The sequence below is a fragment of the Cyprinodon tularosa genome, unplaced genomic scaffold (genome assembly GCF_016077235.1).
Source record: "Cyprinodon tularosa strain WSP-4 unplaced genomic scaffold, ASM1607723v1 ctg1016, whole genome shotgun sequence".
In the NCBI taxonomy this organism is placed as follows: Eukaryota; Metazoa; Chordata; class Actinopteri; order Cyprinodontiformes; family Cyprinodontidae; genus Cyprinodon; species Cyprinodon tularosa.
The window spans coordinates 91,761-113,060 of NW_024037801.1; the positions used below are offsets into that span (position 1 = coordinate 91,761).

General features: G+C 46.5%; 1 protein-coding gene across 1 annotated transcript; it reads left to right on the forward strand.

Moving 5' to 3' along the window:
• Nucleotides 1-1,455: 1,455 nt before the first annotated feature.
• On the forward strand, nucleotides 1,456-19,830 carry LOC119779064 (phosphatidylinositol transfer protein alpha isoform-like). The gene is made up of 12 exons (XM_038278571.1): nucleotides 1,456-1,578; nucleotides 4,152-4,182; nucleotides 13,041-13,186; nucleotides 13,340-13,431; nucleotides 13,972-13,979; nucleotides 14,063-14,137; nucleotides 15,850-15,927; nucleotides 16,162-16,239; nucleotides 16,320-16,430; nucleotides 16,532-16,654; nucleotides 18,826-18,874; nucleotides 18,959-19,830. The coding sequence occupies exons 1-11, from the start codon at nucleotides 1,562-1,564 to the stop codon at nucleotides 18,865-18,867; spliced, it is 801 nt and encodes a 266-aa protein (XP_038134499.1). The 5' UTR covers nucleotides 1,456-1,561; the 3' UTR covers nucleotides 18,868-18,874; nucleotides 18,959-19,830.
• Nucleotides 19,831-21,300: the final 1,470 nt, after the last annotated feature.

Here is a 21,300-nt window from a genome sequence, read left to right on the forward strand (position 1 = left end):
GGGTGAAACCAGGCGGGAAGAGCAGCTTTTCCTGCCTGGTTGAAACCAGGTGAGCGAACTGAGAGACAACATGGCTGCTCCCAGAGACAGACCTTCATTAAAAGCACAGAATGCACTTTAACAAGCGTGAAAACCAAGGAGAGACGGATCTAGAATGGCTCTGCATGCAGATCTATTCTCATTTTAAGGCGTTTTCTATGTTCCTGTAAACATTAGATTCAGGAGCAGCAGCAGTTTTGTCTCTCAGGTCTCGCACCTTTTCCTTTTCCTCACAATGTTTTCATAGTTTATGAAAAGATTTGCACAGATTTAAAGATAAATATTCCGTTTCCATGTGACCAGAGGCTCCTCCTCCTCCTCCATGGAGGAGGAATCAGCTGACAGGGAATCAGCTGATTCCTCCTCTTCAGTTTGATTTTTATCCTGCTGTCTCAAAGCTCCCCTGAAATGGTCGTTATGACGACGTCATCATGAGCTGGACAAGACTTCCTGAGAGGACAAACTGTCCTCATCCTGTCCCATCCTCGTCCTGTCCCATGCTCGTCCTGTCCCTGTCCTGTCCCCGTCCCGTCCCCGTCCTGCGCCCTCAGAGGACCGTCGGCGTGTTGTTGTCGTTTCCATTGAATCGTATCGATGAATTCTGGGTTGAAGCTTCTAGTTTTTCTTCATGAAATTCAAACCTTTTTTATTCACATTTATTTTATTTTTTTTTTCTATTGTGTCTAAATGTTTGAGCTGTTTTTATTGTGTTTATCAGAATGTGCATTTCTATGATCTATTCTACCTGTATTGCATTTTGTCTTTATCAGCATAATTATTGACTTTTAAAAACATGATCTTTCAACTGAAAGGAAAAAAATGAATATATGAAAAAGAATAAATAATAATTTGTATATTTGACTCCTTTCTTGCCACAAACATGCAGGACGGATGATTCCAGATCAGCATCTAGAAGCTGATCTTCTGGTTTTCAGACCAGTTTGAAGGAACAGATTGAAACAAACCGGCTGATCAGGATCTGATGATCCGGTTTCACTCTGGTTTGATCAAACTGAGCAGATCTCTCTGTGACCCTCTGTTTCACAGCACTAAAACAGCTCTACACTATGTAGCTCTAGGATTCATTCATTTTTAATTTAAAAATTGTGTTTATTATGCGGGGGGGGTTCATCCTTTGTTATAAGTGAGTCAAAGCAAAGAGCCACAGCAGATCTGGAAAGTTCAGATCTAGCTGATTAAATCTGTCTCTATGTGACAGAAGCTAAAAGTGTAAAAATAAAATAAAACTGGAGGAATATTTTGTTTCCAGTTTTGCTTCCGGCTCATATTACAGATTATTTATCATCAATCTTTACTCCTTTGGTTCGGGGGCCCCTGGGGCCCCGTACAGAAACTAGTCCAAACAGGTTGCTAATTTTCCGTCAGCACCCAAACGCATCAGACGGTTTACCTGAAGCTAGGTGTCCGAGGCCCCGCCCCTTCGCGCGCTCCCGGTATCTAAGCGGAAGAAGCGCAGAAGGAGCCGCTCTATGCCGCACAGACGTTTGGACCGAAGCTCAACATGCTGATCAAAGAGTTGTAAGTTTGATTTCCTCTTTCTAACGTCTCACCTCAGGACAGAACGGGTTAAAACTCAGCCTAAAACTGGTTCTAAACTCTATCAATGAACTTCTCCTTTAAAAGCAGCTTCTATTTACCACTTTCTATCTGAAAAGGCAGAACTTCCTTCATTCTCCTCGTTTTTTAGCTGATTTCTCCTTTTTCATGCTTGAAGTGGAAACTGTTCCTAAATAAGCGCGTTTTGGACTCGCGGCTGAAGCTCTGAGGATTCGGTTCGGATGAACAGAACCGAGCCGAACCTGCGGCTCATGGAGGAGGAAGAGGAGGAGGATGAAGGCTGTTTTCCAGATTATTTCCTCTGCAGCTGAAACTCTTCCTCCGCCGATAAGGAGTTTTAGTCACACATTAAATAAACACACCCTGATGTTTATTGACTTAATATTTCCTCGTCATATGAACATCATCTGTGCACCAGTGTGTGTCATCTGACCGTGGTGCAAAGTGCACCTGCAGCTTCAGTTCACTTATCACCTGCCTGCAGACAGAGGAATGCTGGATGACCTGGAGTGACCTTTCTATTCCCTCTGTTCTGCTTTGGTCCAACCAGCAGCAGCCTGATGCCTTTAAAGCTCACCTTCCATCCTGATCTCTGCTTATGAAATATTCAGGCTGCGCTGAAAACACCTGCTAGACTATTGGATGGAGGCACAGAGCGCCCGGCGGGCGGCTGCAGGTTCCCACCCAGAGCTGCAGGCTGGTTGGTTCAAAACGATCCACTGGACTTTGGGTTAGACTCCAGTAGAAGATCTTCTGCTCCTTTACTTCCCAGTTTATAACAGTCTTTGCTAGGGGAGTGGGAAAAAATGTTTTTTGGCAATATATCGCGATTTTTGGCTGCCCTATTATAATATCGATCCTTTAGTTCCTAGTATCAATTTTTTTTTAAGTCGTACTGAAATCATATTTAAATGTCAAATTATTCTGGCTTAAAAATGTATATAAATGTTCTCTTTATCAGATCATATTGTCCCAAAAGTTAGAAAATGTATATTTAAAAAACAATCCCGTCATAAAATCTGTGTTTTTTTCGTTATCTTCTGCAGGCCAGTTAGTTCTACGTCAGCCTGAACACCTAAATTCGGCCAATCATATATCAACGCTCATCTGTCAATCAAATGTTTTCGGTCATAGCATCTTGATTCATGTGTCGCAGCTAATATACGCAACGGTTGAAACCAGAATCCTTTCCTTTCCCATTGAGTTGCGTCCCAGTGTTCACGGGGATGGACGTCTGTGTCTTCGGGTCAGATGGTGCTGAAATAGAAAAAAGGAATTGAAAAAATTTTAGGTGTTTAAGTTTCTTCTCCACCAATGTTTGGATTAGCATTAGCCCTCAGGGAGGGGATAAAATGATTCAATTAAGGTATCACATAACCAAGAACCTTTATTCAAACACTCAAAAACAAATTTTTGTAAAACATAAATAAATAAAAGTAAAATTGACATTCAAAAATATAAAAAAAAGTGATCCAGTTAGCCAAGTTCCCGTGTGTATTGTAAAAATGGCGGCGCTCTGTGATGCATTGCATTCATTTTATATGGCGTGACCCAAACCTTCACCTACCTAATGCTAACATAGCCCCGCCCCCTGACCGCCTATTACCCATTACCCTAAGCTAAGCCCAGCTCAAACAGGAGATCAACCTTATGGGGAGGTTAAATAGACAGTTTATCGGCATTAAATAACTATTTTGGGGTGAGTTACACTTTAATGAGAGATAAGTGCTGGTTTTCTGCGTCACGTCACCGATGTGAGGAAGTTCCTCTGAATGTTTACTGCTGCCAGCAGACTGCTCATGGGGACGCCATCAACGGCGTTTGAATGTCCCCACATGTACCACTCAATTAGTCCCGCCCCCCAGGGTCTCCTGGCATTGGCCAATCTGGTGGTCTGGGGGCGGGGCTTTTGTTACATTTGGGGGTGAGTTTCACTTTAAAGGTGTAAAAATAAAATGGACACGGCCTGAAGCGAACTGGCTGCCTTGTTTTTCAGGTGCAGAAGTAGAACCTTGTTTTACAAACACAGAGCTGAACTCTAGCTGCTAATCTCTACATCCAAACTCAGATTAAATCCCACGGTTAGACTCCGATCACGCTGGAATAAATCCAAATCCAAATGAGTCATTTTCTTCTTAAAATAAGAGCTTTTATTCTTGAATTGAGGAGATAAAAGACACATTTTGCCAACAGAACGAAATTTACATTTAAAATAAGAAAACATAATTGCATTGTCTTATTTCAAGTGCATGTTATTGAATTATCTTATTTTAAAAATAAACATACTCATTCCATTGGCAAACTATCTCATTTATCTACTCAAATTAAGGATAGATGCACGTTTTCTTATTTCTAGATGGGTTTTCCAGTGTAGATCAAGTGAAAAAGAAAGGCGCTGTAATGATTGCAGCTCCAGAACTAAACCATCCAGATATGACGTCTCTGCAGTTAATCTGTGCTTTTTATTGTGATGTCACCACTGTATCTGACGTGTTCACCAGTCTAATGATTGTTTTCCTCTCTCCCTCATGCAGCCGGATCGTCCTGCCCGTCTCAGTCGAGGAGGTACGCTTCTTTTTTTCTTCTCTTATTTCTTTTATTTATCTGTGGAAGCAGCAGATTGTTGACCTGAACAGAGCGTCCATGTTTCACATTCTATGTGTCAGATTCCTGTTATCTGCAGGATGTTCTGCTTTTCCCGCTCAGAGATACTACAGCAGCCTTTTAGCTGATTTAGTCGTTTAACGTCTACAGATGAGGCTCAGTTAGAACCACGGCTAGAAACGTTCCTCACAGATTTTTAGAGAGAAGAGTTTTTTGGTTTAATAGAAATCTGAACTAGAAGTCCAACTTGTACTACAGCAGAGTGTAGAAAACTTTGACCTTAAACCTGAGCTTTCAGATGCAGCAGAGTGTCTGACTGCAGCTCCAAGCTTAAAACAGGAAACGGAAATCAGCACTTTTCTCCTCAACCTTCCTGTTTGCTGCTGATAGTTTGGTTCTCTCCCCAACTGAACGAGTTTGCTCTGCCTTGCTGAGCGGTCGGAACCTCACACTGGTTGGATGGGTTCCCAGACTAAATGATGGCCGAACATCACATTTATTGTGTTGTTTGGGTAACGATACAACAAAAAGAGACGGGTTTAAATTTTCTTTATCTAATTTCCTCTCATTTAATTAGACATAGACTGAGCTTTATTAATCCCTTGGGATTATTCCTTCATGGAAATTCTGGTTCCAGTAGCTTCTATAGAGAATAAAGAGTTAAAGCAAGATGCCATTAGAGATAAAAATACAACAGACAATATAAAAAGAGCATAAAAACATTGCAATGTCCTGGAATATCTTTCCTTTAGATATTAAAACATCAGTAGAGAGTTTAGGGAAGCTACACAGTAGCAGACTGGGATTAATGGACTGCAGAGATGGACTGACTTTAGAAAAAAGTGAAACATTAATTACGTGTTTTCACGTTTCACTGATTGTTTACATCCAGCATGTTTCAAACAGCAGAAAATGGTGAAATGTTGGATTTTACTTCAGTAAAACATTTTAATTCCATAAATATATAAATAGTTTTTGTACCAATCAGTGCAGATACAGAAGCAACCATTCAAAATATCCCCACTTTCCTCGGCTGGTCCTTGGTTGGCCCTTGGTTGGTCCTTGGCTGGTCCTTGGCTGGTCTTTGGTTGGTCCTTGGCTGGCCCTTGGTTGGCCCTTGGTTGGCCCTTGGTTGGCCCTTGGTTGGTCCTTGGTTGGTCCTTGGTTGGTCCTTGGTTGGTCCTTGGCTGGCCCTTGGTTGGTCCTTGGCTGGCCCTTGGCTGGCCCTTGGTTGGTCCTTGGCTGGCCCTTGGTTGGCCCTTGGTTGGCCCTTGGTTGGCCCTTGGTTGGTCCTTGGTTGGTCCTTGGTTGGTCCTTGGTTGGTCCTTGGCTGGCCCTTGGTTGGTCCTTGGCTGGTCCTTGGTTGGCCCTTGGTTGGTCCTTGGCTGGTCCTTGGCTGGTCTTTGGTTGGTCCTTGGTTGGCCCTTGGTTGGCCCTTGGTTGGCCCTTGGTTGGTCCTTGGTTGGTCCTTGGTTGGTCCTTGGCTGGCCCTTGGTTGGTCCTTGGCTGGCCCTTGGCTGGCCCTTGGTTGGTCCTTGGTTGGTCCTTGGTTGGTCCTTGGTTGGTCCTTGGCTGGCCCTTGGTTGGTCCTTGGTTGGCCCTTGGTTGGTCCTTGGCTGGCCCTTGGTTGGCCCTTGGTTGGCCCTTGGTTGGCCCTTGGTTGGTCTTTGGTTGGCCCTTGGTTGGCCCTTGGTTGGCCCTTGGTTGGTCCTTTGTTGGTCTTTGGTTGGTCCTTTGTTGGTCTTTGGTTGGCCCTTGGTTGGCCCTTGGTTGGTCCTCGGCTGGTCCTTGGCTGGTCTTTGGTTGGTCCTTGGCTGGCCCTTGGTTGGCCCTTGGTTGGCCCTTGGTTGGCCCTTGGTTGGTCCTTGGTTGGTCCTTGGTTGGTCCTTGGCTGGCCCTTGGCTGGCCCTTGGCTGGCCCTTGGCTGGCCCTTGGTTGGTCCTTGGTTGGTCCTTGGCTGGCCCTTGGTTGGCCCTTGGTTGGCCCTTGGTTGGCCCTTGGTTGGCCCTTGGTTGGCCTTTGGTTGGCCCTTGGTTGGCCCTTGGTTGGCCCTTGGTTGGTCCTTGGTTGGTCTTTGGTTGGCCCTTGGTTGGCCCTTGGTTGGTCCTTGGTTGGTCCTTGGTTGGCCCTTGGTTGGCCCTTGGTTGGTCCTTGGTTGGTTCTTGGCTGGTCCTTGGCTGGCCCTTGGCTGGTCCTTGGCTGGTCTTTGGTTGGCCCTTGGCTGGTCCTTGGCTGGCCCTCGGCTGGTCCTCGGCTGGTCTTTGGTTGGCCCTTGGCTGGTCCTCGGCTGGCCCTCGGCTGGTCTTTGGTTGGCCCTTGGCTGGTCCTTGGCTGGTCCTCGGCTGGCCCTCGGCTGGTCTTTGGTTGGCCCTCAGCTGGTCCTCGGCTGGCCCTCGGCTGGTCTTTGGTTGGCCCTTGGCTGGTCCTCGGCTGGTCCTTGGTTGGTCCTTGGCTGGCCCTCGGCTGGTCTTTGGTTGGCCCTCGGCTGGTCCTTGGTTGGTCCTTGGTTGGCCATTGGTTGGCCCTTGGCTGGTCCTCGGCTGGTCCTTGGTTGGTCCTTGGTTGGCCATTGGTTGGCCATTGGTTGGCCCTTGGTTGGTCCTTGGCTGGTCTTTGGTATGTTCTTGGTTGGCCCCTGGATGAACGGGTCCCCCCCTTTGGAATGGGGGTCGTTTGGCTTCTTAGTTAGCCTGCAATGCCCCATAGCTGTCTGTGTCTCTGAAAGGGGGGTCGTTAGAGGGAATTGTTGGTCTGGCTGAATAGGGGAGGTTTCCTGTTCTCCTGTAAAGGGGTTGGCGCTGCCATGATAGAAGGCTGTAATATCTAATATTTAATATCTTCAAAGCCAAACTGATGATCTATCACCTGCACGGCGATGGGAACAGACCCATGCTTCCTGAGTTTGAGTCCAGAGGGACTAGATGAAGGAACCTGAGGAACCAGCTGATCTAATAGACACGGTTCTGTGTGTCAGATTAGACCCAAACCGGTTTAATCTGGAACCACGGGTGGTTCAGAGTCGTTAACCGGGTCTGTAGAAACAAACGGCCGTTAAAGCCTTAACGGCTGTTTGTCCCAGATATTCAGCCGAGCCGGTTCTGCCCTTCCCTCTGCTGTAAGATGCACCCCTCCTGTTTGCTCTTTGTGTGATTTAATCCAGGTAACGAGCTCAACAGACTCTTTCTTGTTTTTACTGCGTCAACAAAGCAGAAGCCAGGATTTCATTGAAGCTTTGCTGTGAGACCGGCTTTTCCTCTCTGCTGTGGGACGGCTGGGAGCCGTTGGTTCAACTCTGAGTTGAGCAACAGGGTTGGATGTTTAGAGGGGGGGGGGGGGGGGGGGGGGGGGGGGGGGGGGGGTAATCCACTGCTACCCATCAGCTTCCCATATTTGGCCCAGCCGCGCTAGCTGGTTCCTGTTACATTAGCTGTGCTCCTTCTGACACAGGAGCTGTCCGTCTCATCTGAACAGTAAAAAAGTAGAACCGTCCTCTAGATCAGCTTTCATGTTTTCATGTTTAATAATTTATGATGATGCATCAGGGAAATGTTCACAGGTTTCTGCAGCTCCTTAGACTCTGAAACCTTCCATGATGCTCGGCTGGGTGCCGGGGGGAGGGGACACTTAATATTATCAGCGCTCTGATGGCATTTTAGCCAAAGGATTTTTATCAAAAACATGATTAATGTGAACAAATAAGGAATAGTTGTATTAACCATACATGGAAACAGAGTTTTATGGGGCCCCCAGGAACTTGGGGACATTTTGTGATCTAATGGAGATCATGATTCATGATTTAACTTTAGAAAGGAAGGTTGGATTCATTTTGTGAAAACTTCTTTAAAACATAAAGGAGCCAAAAAAGAAGCTGCTGCAACGAGCAATGAAACTAAAAGTTAGAGAAACAGCACGATGGCGGAGCTGCGACTGAGATTAACAATAATCTGCTGATTATTCCTGTGACTGAGGTAGAGAGATGTTAGAATCAGACGTTTATTAAATATCAGGCTAAAACAATTCATTGGATTAATAATCAAAATAATCATCAACTAATTAATTAATCGCTTCATTATTAATTGGAGTATAGAGACTGTAAAAGATGCCTTTAGCTAACAGAGCCACTCAGAAAATTTGTAAAGATTTTGCATTTAAGATAAAAAAAAATGTTTTAATTTGTCAATATTCTCTATCCAGAACTCCTCAAGAGGAAAAGTTTTAGTTTCGTCTGGTTTAATTTTGTAAAAAGTCTTTATGGAACCTTTGGCTATCAGATTATTAATCGAAAAAAATTATTGATTTCTAAAATAATCCTCAGTTGCAGCCTTAGTTCAATATGTGTGCAAATAAATTCAATTCTATTCAGTTTATTTCTATAGCTCCAATTCACATCATGTCATCTCAGGTCACTTTCCAGATCAACCAGTCAGATTGATTCAAAGTTTTCTATCTAAGGAAAACCAGCTGATTGCATCGACTCATTGACTCTTCAGCAATCCCTCACACTAAGCATGCTTGTAGCGACAGTGGAGAGGAAAAACTCCCTTTGAACAGGAAGAAACCTCCAGCAGAACCAGGCTCAGTGTGAGCGGCCATCTGCTGAGGCCCACTGGGGTTCAAGGAGACAGAAGCAGACATAGAAAAAGAAGCATAGATACAAAAGGCAACTGTCAACCAGCTCCACAGGCGGCCCCGTCCAGGAAACACACAGCCAGGCAGACGAGCTCCGAGCCAGCTCCCATGTCAGAGGATGAAGAGAGCACATCCAGTTAGTCACAGTCAGAGAAACAGGACTACACTGGAAAACAGGCCAAGCTCCAACATCTAGAAACAAAGGTGTTGATGGCAGCAGCACAGCTGATATTTCTCTCCAGGATGGAGTCACAGCCAAACAGGAACAAACAAAATAAATACTAAAGAAATAAGACAAATTTAAGATTTCGACTTAATCTAAGCTGAACCAAAGCAGCCATGTGTCGCCGTGTTCCTCATGTTGATTACTGTTGTTATCCGGGTGCAGCGGTGATGTTTGACAGCAGGCTGACCTTGTTCTGGTGCATAAATCAAACACACCCTGTGACCTGGTTGGATCTGTTGTGTTCTTCATGTCTGAACGTGCAGCTCTGATTGTTCCTGCAGCAGCTCCGGCTGTCGGCTCCCTGTTTGGGAGTCGCCTGTTTCTGTCTTTGGCGACGAGGCGGACCGGTTCTGCAGGATGAGTCACATTCCTGGAGACAAAGCAGAAACTGAACATCCAGTGTTGCTGAAACTGGACCCAGCCTGAAGCGACGCCTTGCCTCTGGGTGGATCTGAGCTTCTCACATGATGGTCCATGATGCGGCATTTCCTCTTCCTTTTCCCGCTAATGTTAGCCGATGACCAGGGGGGGATTTACCATTAGGCAATACTAGGCAGCTGCCTAGGGCCCCAAGTTCCTGGGGGCCCCATAAAACTCTGTTTCCATGTCTGGTTAATAAAACTATTCCTTATTTGTTCACATTAATTATGTTTTTGATAAAAATCCTTTTGCTAAAATGCCATCAGAACGCTGATAATATTCAGTGTGTCTCAGCCCCCCCCCTTCAGTGTCCACCATATTGGATCAGTCCATTTGCTGCACATGTTCAGAAAGGTCCAAACAGACAGCAGCAAACCATTTGGAAACAAACCATGCAAAGAGCAGTGTTGCCAACTTAGCGCTTTAGTCGCTATATTTAGCCACTTTTCAGACCCCTCTAGCACTTTGATTTCTAAAAAGCTCCTAGCGCCAAATCTAGAGACTTTTTTCTGCTACTGGAGACTTTGGAGACAACATCTAAAAGCAGCAAACTCTGCTCTCCAGAGCGAGTAGATTGTTAACCCCCCCATACAAAACATAGAGAGGAAAACAAGAAGAAAAGGGACAAGAAGAGAGGGACACAACCTAGAAAAGATAATGGATGTCTATTCTATTAACATTTCTCTATCTGGAGAATGGGGCTGTTTGATGTGTTCTCCATTCAGAGGGGCCCCTGCCTGTCTTTGCCCAGGGCCCCACATTTCCTAAATCCGCCCCCACTGATGACTCAGCAGCAGGGGCCCCAGAGGACCAGACGTCCGGCATAAAGCAGCCTAAGCAGCGGTAGTTTAGTGACAGCAGTCATCCAGCAGCACTAATGGCCGCCTCGGCTCTCAGGAAGAACCGGGTTCGATTTAATCAGCTCCTGTTTCTCTGCTGGAGTCTCACTGGGAGTTTTTTTTTGGGGGGGGAATGTTTACTATCTGCTGTTGCTGCTCTTCATTTACGCTTCTTCTGTATTGTCTTTAAAAATCACGTTTTTGTGATGTAATGGGCAGCTCCTATTTCTGTGCTCTTTGAAGTTCAACTTTACTTTATTTCCGACTGAAGTAAAAAAAAAATGTAAGAAAATCATTTTTTTCAAGTAAAAACTCAGAATAAGAAATGGTTAAAATACGCGCCTGCAGTTTTAAAAAATGAATATGAAAAACTGCAGCCACTTGGGGGCCCCAAAATATCACAACCAGGAGAACCGGCTCTCCTCTCCTCCTCTCCTCCTGACTCCTCCTCTCCTCCTGGACCTGATCCTGTGTTCATGTCAACCTTTGGTCACTTTGAGGGTGGATCCAACCTTAGGAAGTTAACTGCCTGTGATTGGTTCCACAATGGCGAGCAGAGGGCTGCCATTGTGCGACGCCCCCGGGTAGCAGTGTGGAGTCAAGGGTCTTTCTCAGGGACCCATAGTGGAGGCTGTGGGTGTGGGACTTGAACTCAGAACCTCTGGGACCCTAGCTCAATGCCCTAACCACTAGGCCGCCGCACCCCCAGCTAGGCCGCCGCACCCCCAGCTAGGCCACACCGCTCCCCCAGCTAGGCCGCCGATCCCTCAGCTAGGCCGCCCCGCGCCCCCAGCTAGGCCGCCGCTCCCTCAGCTAGGCCACACCGCTCCCTCAGCTAGGCCGCCCCGCTCCCTCAGCTAGGCCGCCGCTCCCTCAGCTAGGCCGCCGCTCCCTCAGCTAGGCCGCCCCGCACCCCCCGCTAGGCCGCCGCTCCCCCAGCTAGGCCGCCGCTCCCCCAGCTAGGCCGCCCCGCACCCCCAGCTAGGCCGCCGCACCCCCAGCTAGGCCACACCGCTCCCCCAGCTAGGCCGCCGCTCCCTCAGCTAGGCCGCCGCTCCCTCAGCTAGGCCGCTCCGCACCCCCAGCTAGGCCGCCGCTCCCTCAGCTAGGCCGCCCCGCACCCCCAGCTAGGCCGCCCCGCACCCCCAGCTAGGCCGCCGCTCCCTCAGCTAGGCCGCCGCTCCCTCAGCTAGGCCGCCGCTCCCTCAGCTAGGCCGCCCCGCACCCCCCAGCTAGGCCGCCCCGCACCCCCAGCTAGGCCGCCCCGCACCCCCAGCTAGGCCGCCGCTCCCCCAGCTAGGCCGCCCCGCACCCCCAGCTAGGCCGCCGCACCCCCAGCTAGGCCACACCGCTCCCCCAGCTAGGCCGCCGCTCCCTCAGCTAGGCCGCCCCGCACCCCCAGCTAGGCCGCCGCACCCCCAGCTAGGCCACACCGCTCCCTCAGCTAGGCCGCCGATCCCCCAGCTAGGCCGCCGCTCCCTCAGCTAGGCCGCCGCACCCCCAGCTAGGCCACACCGCTCCCCCAGCTAGGCCGCCGATCCCCCAGCTAGGTCGCCGCTCCCTCAGCTAGGCCGCCGCTCCCCCAGCTAGGCCGCCGATCTCCCAGCTAGGCCGCCGCTCCCTCAGCTAGGCCGCCGATCTCCCAGCTAGGCCGCCGCTCCCTCAGCTAGGCCGCCCCGCACCCCCAGCTAGGCCACACCGCTCCCCCAGCTAGGCCACACCGCTCCCCCAGCTAGGCCGCCGCTCCCTCAGCTAGGCCGCCCCGCACCCCCAGCTAGGCCACACCGCTCCCCCAGCTAGGCCACACCGCTCCCCCAGCTAGGCCGCCGCTCCCTCAGCTAGGCCGCCCCGCACCCCCAGCTAGGCCACACCGCTCCCCCAGCTAGGCCACACCGCTCCCCCAGCTAGGCCGCCGCTCCCTCAGCTAGGCCGCCCCGCACCCCCAGCTAGGCCGCCGCTCCCCCAGCTAGGTCGCCGCTCCCCCAGCTAGGCCGCCGATCTCCCAGCTAGGCCGCCGCTCCCTCAGCTAGGCCGCCCCGCACCCCCAGCTAGGCCACACCGCTCCCCCAGCTAGGCCACACCGCTCCCCCAGCTAGGCCGCCGCTCCCTCAGCTAGGCCGCCCCGCACCCCCAGCTAGGCCGCCGCACCCCCAGCTAGGCCGCCGCACCCCCAGCTAGGCCGCCGCACCCCCAGCTAGGCCGCCGCACCCCCAGCTAGGCCGCCGCACCCCCAGCTAGGCCACACCGCTCCCTCAGCTAGGCCGCCGATCCCCCAGCTAGGCCGCCGCTCCCTCAGCTAGGCCGCCGCACCCCCAGCTAGGCCACACCGCTCCCCTAGCTAGGCCGCCGGTCCCCCAGCTAGGTCGCCGCTCCCTCAGCTAGGCCGCCGATCTCCCAGCTAGGCCGCCGCTCCCTCAGCTAGGCCGCCCCGCACCCCCAGCTAGGCCACACCGCTCCCCCAGCTAGGCCACACCGCTCCCCCAGCTAGGCCGCTCCGCACCCCCAGCTAGGCCGCTCCGCACCCCCAGCTAGGCCGCTCCGCACCCCTGTAAATATAAACTGTGTTCCCCTAAAAACCAGAGTTCATTCAAGCCTAAACAGTATAAACAGTGAAGCTAGCGTTAGCTTACCTTGTATTAAGTTCCAGATGAACATTTATCATGGAAACACCTTGATGACCGTTAAACCTTTGTCGTGTCTTTCAGTACCAAGTGGGTCAGCTGTACACGGTAGCAGAGGCCAGTAAAAATGAGACCGGAGGGGGTGAAGGTGTGGAGGTGCTGGTGAACGAGCCGTATGAGCAGGAAGGGGAGAAAGGGCAATACACCCATAAGGTCTACCACCTGCAGAGGTAGGTACCGGACCCTCCAGGTTCCACCAGAGAAGAACGGCTGGAAGCTGCAGGGATGGAGTGAAAACAGAAGAACCTTCATCATTTCAAATGTTTAGACTTGTTCATTTGCTGAAATAAGCGATTGAAATCGACCCGGCCTTGCCTCCACAGCAAGGTGCCGCAGTTTATCCGCATGATCGCCCCCAAAGGTTCCCTGGAGGTGCATGAGAAGGCCTGGAACGCTTATCCCTACTGCAAAACAGGTGAGTCGCTCACACACAGTGAGCGCTGGTGAAATGGAGACGCTGTCAGACCAGCGTACCCCGTCAGACCAGCATACCCATAGTCAATACCCTTTTATCCCTTTTAGTAAAAAAAAAAAAAAAAAAAAAAGAAGAACTTTAAACTACCCCAGTGGGCGTGTTTCCCTTTAGTCATGTAGAAAAAAACAATTTAATGACTTACTTTTTGGTGTTTTTTGAAGCATATGGCGATCTGACCTTAAATCGTTTTTTGTACATGCCTAAAGGGAGACACGTCCGTCTAGGTCGTCTATAGTCTATTTTTTGTATAAAACTAAAGGGATAAAGGGATAAATGGTGTCTTGTGCTGCGTATTGACTATAGGTATGCTGGTCTGACGGGGTATGCTGACCTGATAGAGCTCTGGCACACTGCCAAAGGACGGCTCCTCGGTCTAATTGTGTTTCCAGGATAAATTTACAGATATTTTCATTCAAATCTGCATATTTCTTAAACTTTTTTTAATGTCTTCTCTTCTGGATTCCTCCTCGCCTGACGCAGTCCTGACTGTGAGTATTATTTTGATGAAATGTCTGCTTGGTGCTGAGCTGACCCTTCTGACTGACCATGCTGTCCGTCTCTCCTGCTGTAGAACACCTACATGAAAAACGATTTCATGATCAAGATCGAGACCTGGCACAAGCCTGATATGGGGGATCAGGAGAACGTAAGTCACCGTTTCCTCAGTGCTGCTGGATTTAGGTTCAGCAAACCGGTTCCACTCAGAAAACACTGAGAGGGAGGGCCAGGGGCCGGTTACCCTTTAATCATCTGGCTTACTGACGCCTATTGCTGCTTTCAGACCGCAAGCCAGAACAATACTTACAGCCAGGTTAAATAATCGGCTGAACTTAGTTTTCAATGATTTCCCTTAAGAATCAATAAAGAGACACGATTATGATTCAGCTTTGTCGTATTAACATCATCATGAGGCTAAAAACTGCCTTTTAAACATGAACCACAGAGCAAGAGTGGCTGAGAGCTAGTCTTCCCTTACTGGACAGCAGGAGCTAAGCTATAGCACCGGCTAAGCAAATGTACAGGCTAGGCTAAAGCACCGGCTAAGCAAATGTACCGGCTAGGCTAAAGCACCGGCTAAGCAAATGTACCAGCTAGGCTAAAGCACTGGCTAGGCTAAAGCACTGGCTAGGCTAAAGCACCGGCTAAGCAAATGTACCAGCTAGGCTAAAGCATAGACTAAGCTAAAGTACCGACTAGGCTAAAGCATTGGCTAGGCTAAAGCACCGGCTAAGCAAATGTACAAGCTAGGCTAAAGCATAGACTAAGCTAAAGTACCGACTAGGCTAAATCGCCTTTGAGGCTAAAGCACCGGCTAAGCAAATGCACCGGCTAGGCTAAAGCACCGGCTAAGCTAAAGCACCGGCTAAGCAAACGTACCAGCTAGGCTAAAGCACTGGCTAGGCTAAAGCACTGGCTAGGCTAAAGCACCGGCTAAGCAAATGTACCAGCTAGGCTAAAGCATAGACTAAGCTAAAGTACCGACTAGGCTATGTTAGCTCCAATGCTACCAAACCGGAACCAAACCAAGCAACTGTTTTTCCAGCTGGTCTGCTAAGCAGCAGCCTAGTTACCAGCAAAGGTTAACTAACTAACTAACTAACTAACTGCTGAATATCTCTAGTTATGTTGCCACAAACAGCCCAATTTGCAATTCTATTCAGTTTATTTCTATAGCTCCAATTCACATCATGTCATCTCAGGTCACTTTCCAGTTCACCAGATCATCCAGTCAGATTGATTCAAAGTTTTCTATCTAAGGAAAGCCAGCTGATTGCATCGACTCATTGACTCTTCAGCAATCCCTCACACTAAGCATGCTTGTAGCGACAGTGGAGAGGAAAAACTCCCTTTGAACAGGAAGAAACCTCCAGCAGAACCAGGCTCAGTATGAGCAGCCAATGAAAAGAAGGGATTATGAACTATGTTAGTTTTTTGGTAATTTTTGATAATTTATTCTGGTTTTCCTTCTTGTATTAAAGCTTTTATCGACCTTTTTACGCTTAGTCGTGCCTTTTTGCAGAGGCAGACTGTGGTTCTGATCCCTCCTTTCGTTAAGATTGAATTTAGCTTCCATTTTATCAGCAACCTGCAGGTAGTTATGTTTGGATGAAGCTCTGAGCTCATCCTAAAGCGCAGAGTCATTCCTTTGATTCTATAAATATTCTCAAGATGATGCGATCAGAAATCAAAACCTTCCAGGTTGTTCAAAACCTCCCAGACTGTTCCTCCTCTACCAGCTCAGAAACTCTCATCCTAGACGTTCTCCAGGTTATCCTCACTTCCCATAATGCATCACTGTTCCTTATTTAATGTCTTCATGGTTTCAAGCTGCTGAAAATGCATTTTTCTTCTCTGCAGGTTCATAAGGTGGAGAACTGGGACTCAGTGGAGGTTATTAATATTAACATTGCTGATAATAATGAGATCTCTACAAAGGTAAGAAAGCAGGTTTTATTAAATGTAAATGTTTATGGTTATAATATCATAAAGGTTAGGAGTGTAACTCTGTAGCACTTTGAAATTCATGACTATAGTGAACAATTGACTTGGAAAATAATGGTTAGCTGCAGCCGTTCAGTAATGGAACCCAGCAGCGTTTCTCCTCGGTTACCAGTTTCCATTTTTCCTGTTATAAAAAGCAACATGTGATATTTTCCTCTGGTTGAGCAGGACTACAAGAAAGAGCATGATCCCTCCTTGTTCAAGTCAGAGAAAACGGGAAGAGGCCCTCTGGGGCCCGACTGGCAGGTAAATGATCTACATTATTGGATGATTGAAAAGTTTTTAGTTTCTCTGCCTTCATGTGTTCCTCTCCTCTGGATCTGCAGAAGGAACTTGCTGCTGACAGCAAATGTCCCAAAATGTGTTGCTACAAGCTAGTCACCGTTGAATTCAAATGGAGGGGCCTCCAGAAAAAGATGGAGGCCTTCATTCAAAAGGTGGAAAATAGATGGACGACTCAGTCTGATTTCTTAATGATGAACTCGTCGCTGTCTTCCTGTTCACACTGGTTTCCCCCCATTTCTCCCACTGTGTCCAGGTGGAGAAGCGTCTGTTTACCCACTTCCACAGGCAGCTGTTCTGCACCATGGACGACTGGATCAGGCTGACGATGGACGACATCCGGCGGATGGAGGAGGAGACGAAAAAGCAGCTGGATGAGGTGAATTGGGGCGGTCTGCCTGCATCAGAAGGAACATTATGATCATATCCGGGGGGGGGGGGGCATTAGTTCTGTTTCCATGTTTGGTAAATACAACTATTCCTTATTTCTGCACTAATTATGTTTCTGATAAAAATCCTTTTGCTAAAATGCCATCAGAACGCTGATAATATTCAGTGTGTCTCAGCCCCCCCTTCAGTGTCCGCCATATTGGATCAGTCCATTTGCTGCACATGTTCAGAAAGGTCCAAACAGACAGCAGCAAACCATTTGAAAACAAACCATGCAAAGAGCAGTGTTGCCAACTTAGCGCTTTAGTCGCTATATTTAGCCACTTTTCAGACCCCTCTAGCACTTTGATTTCTAAAAAGCTCCTAGCGCCAAATCTAGAGACTTTTTTCTACTACTGGAGACTTTGGAGACAACATCTAAAAGCAGCGAACTCTGCTCTCCAGAGCGAGTAGATTGGTAACCCCGCCTCCTGCTCTCCTCTATCTTGTCTGCTGTCATGATTCATGCAGCTATTATTTCATCCAAATGAAAAATGGAGAACAGATAAGCAGATCATGGCTTGTCTACAGTGAAAAGAAGGACTGGGTTATTTACTTTGGCCTTTTTGGAAACACAGGAAGGAGCAATCAGCTAAGTGAGCTTAGTGCTTGGAAAAAATCTTTCATTCCTTTAGAGACAGCATGAAAAGTCAGCTGAGTACAAAACATAGAGAGGAAAACAAGAAGAAAAGGGACAAGAAGAGAGGGACACAACCTAGAACAGATAATGGATGTCTATTCTATTAACATTTCTCTATCTGGAGAATGGGGCTGCTTTATGTCTTCTCCATTCAGAGGGCCCCTGCCTGTCTTTGCCTAGGGCCCCACATTTACTAAATCCGCCCCTGATCATATTGTTAAGGATCAAACGGTCCTCATAAGTTTAGTGAAAGCCTGAGCCGCTGTGCTTCCTGCTGAGTTCAGACGTTTACATCCTGGATTTTAGGTCAATCATTCATTCTGTGGAGTGAAACTTCTAAAGGTTGTAAAATGGTTAATGAGGGCGGATCAGCGTCGGACTGCGCTGCTCTGCTGACGGGTTAAATAACTGAGGATAAATACTTTAGTTGCTTTTTTTCATTATCTACTCTTCCCTAAAGTTTTTATCTTTTACAGCCTAAACCAGAACAGCAGCGTCGTCACTTCCTGCTCCTTCCATATGAAAAAAAAATTAAAAATCAATTCAGAAATGAAAGTGAATTCACTTGTTTTTCAAGAAAAGGTTTTAGGAGGAACTTTGCTGTTTTTTTCATGTTTTATTTTTTATGTTAATGACATTTTTTTTCTATTTTAATATTAGTATTTTTTTTAGCAACATTTTGATTGGTGGTGGTTTGTACTGAGTGGGAATGAAGAGGATGATATCTGGAAAAATACTGGAAAAGAAAAAAAGTCCATAAAATTAAATCTCAAAAATAAAAATTAAGCTGAAGATCAGCAAAGTAATTCTGAAAACCTTTTTTTGTTGAAGAACTTTTTCAAATTAGAGGTGGCAGTCAAGCTGACAGTCCTGCTTTTGGAGGAAGCTGGAGTACCCAGGGAGAACCCACACAGAGAGAGGGAGAAAATAAATTTCAGTTCTATTCAGTTTATTTCTATAGCTCCAATTCACATCATGTCATCTCAGGTCACTTTCCAGTTCACCAGATCATCCAGTCAGATTGATTCAAAGTTTTCTATCTAAGGAAAACCAGCTGATTGCATCGACTCATTGACTCTTCAGCAATCCCTCACACTAAGCATGCTTGTAGTGACAGTGGAGAGGAAAAACTGCCTTTGAACAGGAAGAAACCTCCAGCAGAACCAGAGTCAATTTTACAGATTCATTCAAACCAATAGAACTCAACTCAAATGTTTTTCTACTGCGTTTTTTTGCACCATATATTTGTTAGTTTTTTTGCACTGCTCTGAACTTTCATATCAATGCACGTATTTTCTCCCACTATTTATATTTCATCATTGCTGCACTTTAAGGAATGGAAATGTTAATTTCACTGCTAAGCTGCTGCTCATTTACTGTCTTAAAGCTGCACAAAACAAAATGTCCTTTTGTATTCACTCTGTATGTACAAAATGACAAAGAAAGTAGTCTAAGTAACGTCATACCCTTCTCTGTTACAGATGAGGATGAGTGAAGAAGTCAAAGGAATGGGTACTGAGTGACGTCTCAGTAAGTCACAACTAGCTTCATCATAGTATTGAAGTTTGTCGGAAAAAATCCTTCTTATTTCCTCCTGTGTTTTCCTGCTGTCAGACCCCTGCGGTGCCGGAGGACCTGACCTCATCCTGCAATCTCAAGCTCCGCCCATCAGGCTGACTGGGCTACACTGGACTCCTAGGCATAACCAAGAATACCCCCCCATCTTTATAAAGATTTGCTCTTAATAAGAGCTCGTTGTAAAGCAATCGTGCATTTTTATGTACTTTGATTAAATCTGACTACGGCTGCTTTTAGTGTTTGTTTTTTATTTTTTTTTATTTTAGAGGCAAGTTTTGAGATCTGCTTGTTGGATAAAGTATTCTTGTTTATGCCTATTCCTCAAACCTATTATAATGTCAGAGAGATGCTGCAGGTTCTTCTGGCAGGAACACTGCAAACTACTGTAATCCTTATCAGATTTGTTTCTCTTGATTTTTAATATTTTATGGATTTATTGTTTACTTTCAACTCAAAGGCAAACTTTTCTATCAGTTTTCTGTCAACAAATGTAAATTGTTTTGTTTCTTTTGTACTATACCAGAGGAAAATATTTTCCTGGCATGTTTACTGCTGTTATTTCCTGGTTTGGTGTAAATCAACATTTATGTCCCCTTTTGTGCCTTGCATCATGACACGGTGGCGTTGGATGATGAAAATATGCAGACCTAAAAATGATCCTGACATAACGGCCGGGTTTTGGTACTTTAGGCTGAACTGGTTGCAGAACTAAGAATATTTAGTGTGTCAGAAGCAATAATCTGGAGTTTTATGGGATGTGTGCATTATATTAAAGAGTTTTTTTTTCACTTGCCTAACGTCATTCAACATTCAGTTCTGAAAGAAACTCATTAAAAGAGGATTAGTAATAATTTCAAGTTTGCATTATAAAGGTTTACACTTCCAAATAAAAGCATATTCAAAAGTTACCGTAATGGTTGAAACAAAGATGACTTATTTTTCTGTCCAAAACCAACAACCGGTTCCAAAGTTGGTGTTTTGTGCATCCTTTTAACAGAACATTTAAGGGTTTACATAAATTAACACCAACAACAGAAACGCAGCTGAATAAAAATATGAAATACTCAAAGTTTGAAATAAATCACACTGGAGAAAAATTACCTGCTTGGTGTAGATTTGCTTTGATTTTGCAAAAGGCTGAAGAAATTAGCAGATAGTTTGCTCCCATTATGACAGACCACCATCTTTACAACAATGCTGGACTTCAAACACCTCAGCCTCTCTGCACCAAGGCATCTTTTATCCAGCTTAGACCTGCCTGCCTTATTAATGAGCTCCATATAGTGGCAGCATAGCAACATTGCACCCATTTCAGTTAAAATATTTGATCTAAATGAGCTTCAGCAGTTAAAAGACTTGATAAATTAGCTTGAATGTTCTGCATGAAACCAGTATCCAAGGGTTGGATTTAGGAAATTTGGGGCCCCGGGGAAAAACAGACAGGGGGCCCCTCTGAACTGAGAAGCCAACACATAAAACAGACCCATTCACCAGATAGAGAAATGTTAATAGAATAGACATCCATTATCTGTTTTAGGTTTTGTCCCTCTCTTCTTGTCCCCTTTCTTCTTGTTTTCCTCTCTATGTTTTGTATGGGGGGGTTACCAATCTACTCGCTCTGGAGAGCAGAGTTCGCTGCTTTTAGATGTTGTCTCCAAAGTCTCCAGTAGCAGAAAAAAGTCTCTAGATTTGGCGCTAGGAGCTTTTTAGAAATCAAAGTGCTAGAGGGGTCTGAAAAGTGGCTAAATATAGCGACTAAAGCGCTAAGTTGGCAACACTGCTCTTTGCATGGTTTGTTTTCAAATGGTTTGCTGCTGTCTGTTTGGACCTTTCTGAACATGTGCAGCAAATGGACTGATCCAATATGGTGGACACTGAAGGGGGGGGGCTGAGACACACTTAATATTATCAGCATTCTGATGGCATTTTAGCCAAAACACATCATTAATGTGCACAAATAAGGAATAGTTGTATTAACCATACATGGAAACAGAGTTTTATGGGGCCCCCAGGAACTCGGGGCCCCCAGGAACTGCCTAGTATTGCCTGATGGTAAACTTCTGGCTCTTCTCTTTTGCACATTCAAATTCAAAAATTGCAAATCATATTTATTCCCTCTTAACTTAAATGATTCCTGAATACTAGAAGGAAGACTTTTGTTCACTGCTTTATACATTATTTTCAGCATTTTTATATAAACAATAAGTAATAATTTTAATATGTTTCTTTGAGTGAAAAGATTATCAGTTGGTTTACGGTATCCCGCCTTATTAATAAGCCTGAGAGCTTTTTTTTGCCACTTAAGTAACCTATCAATAATTGTTTTACTCTTACTTCTGAACAACAAGACAAATAAGGCATGACCAAAGAGGAAGATA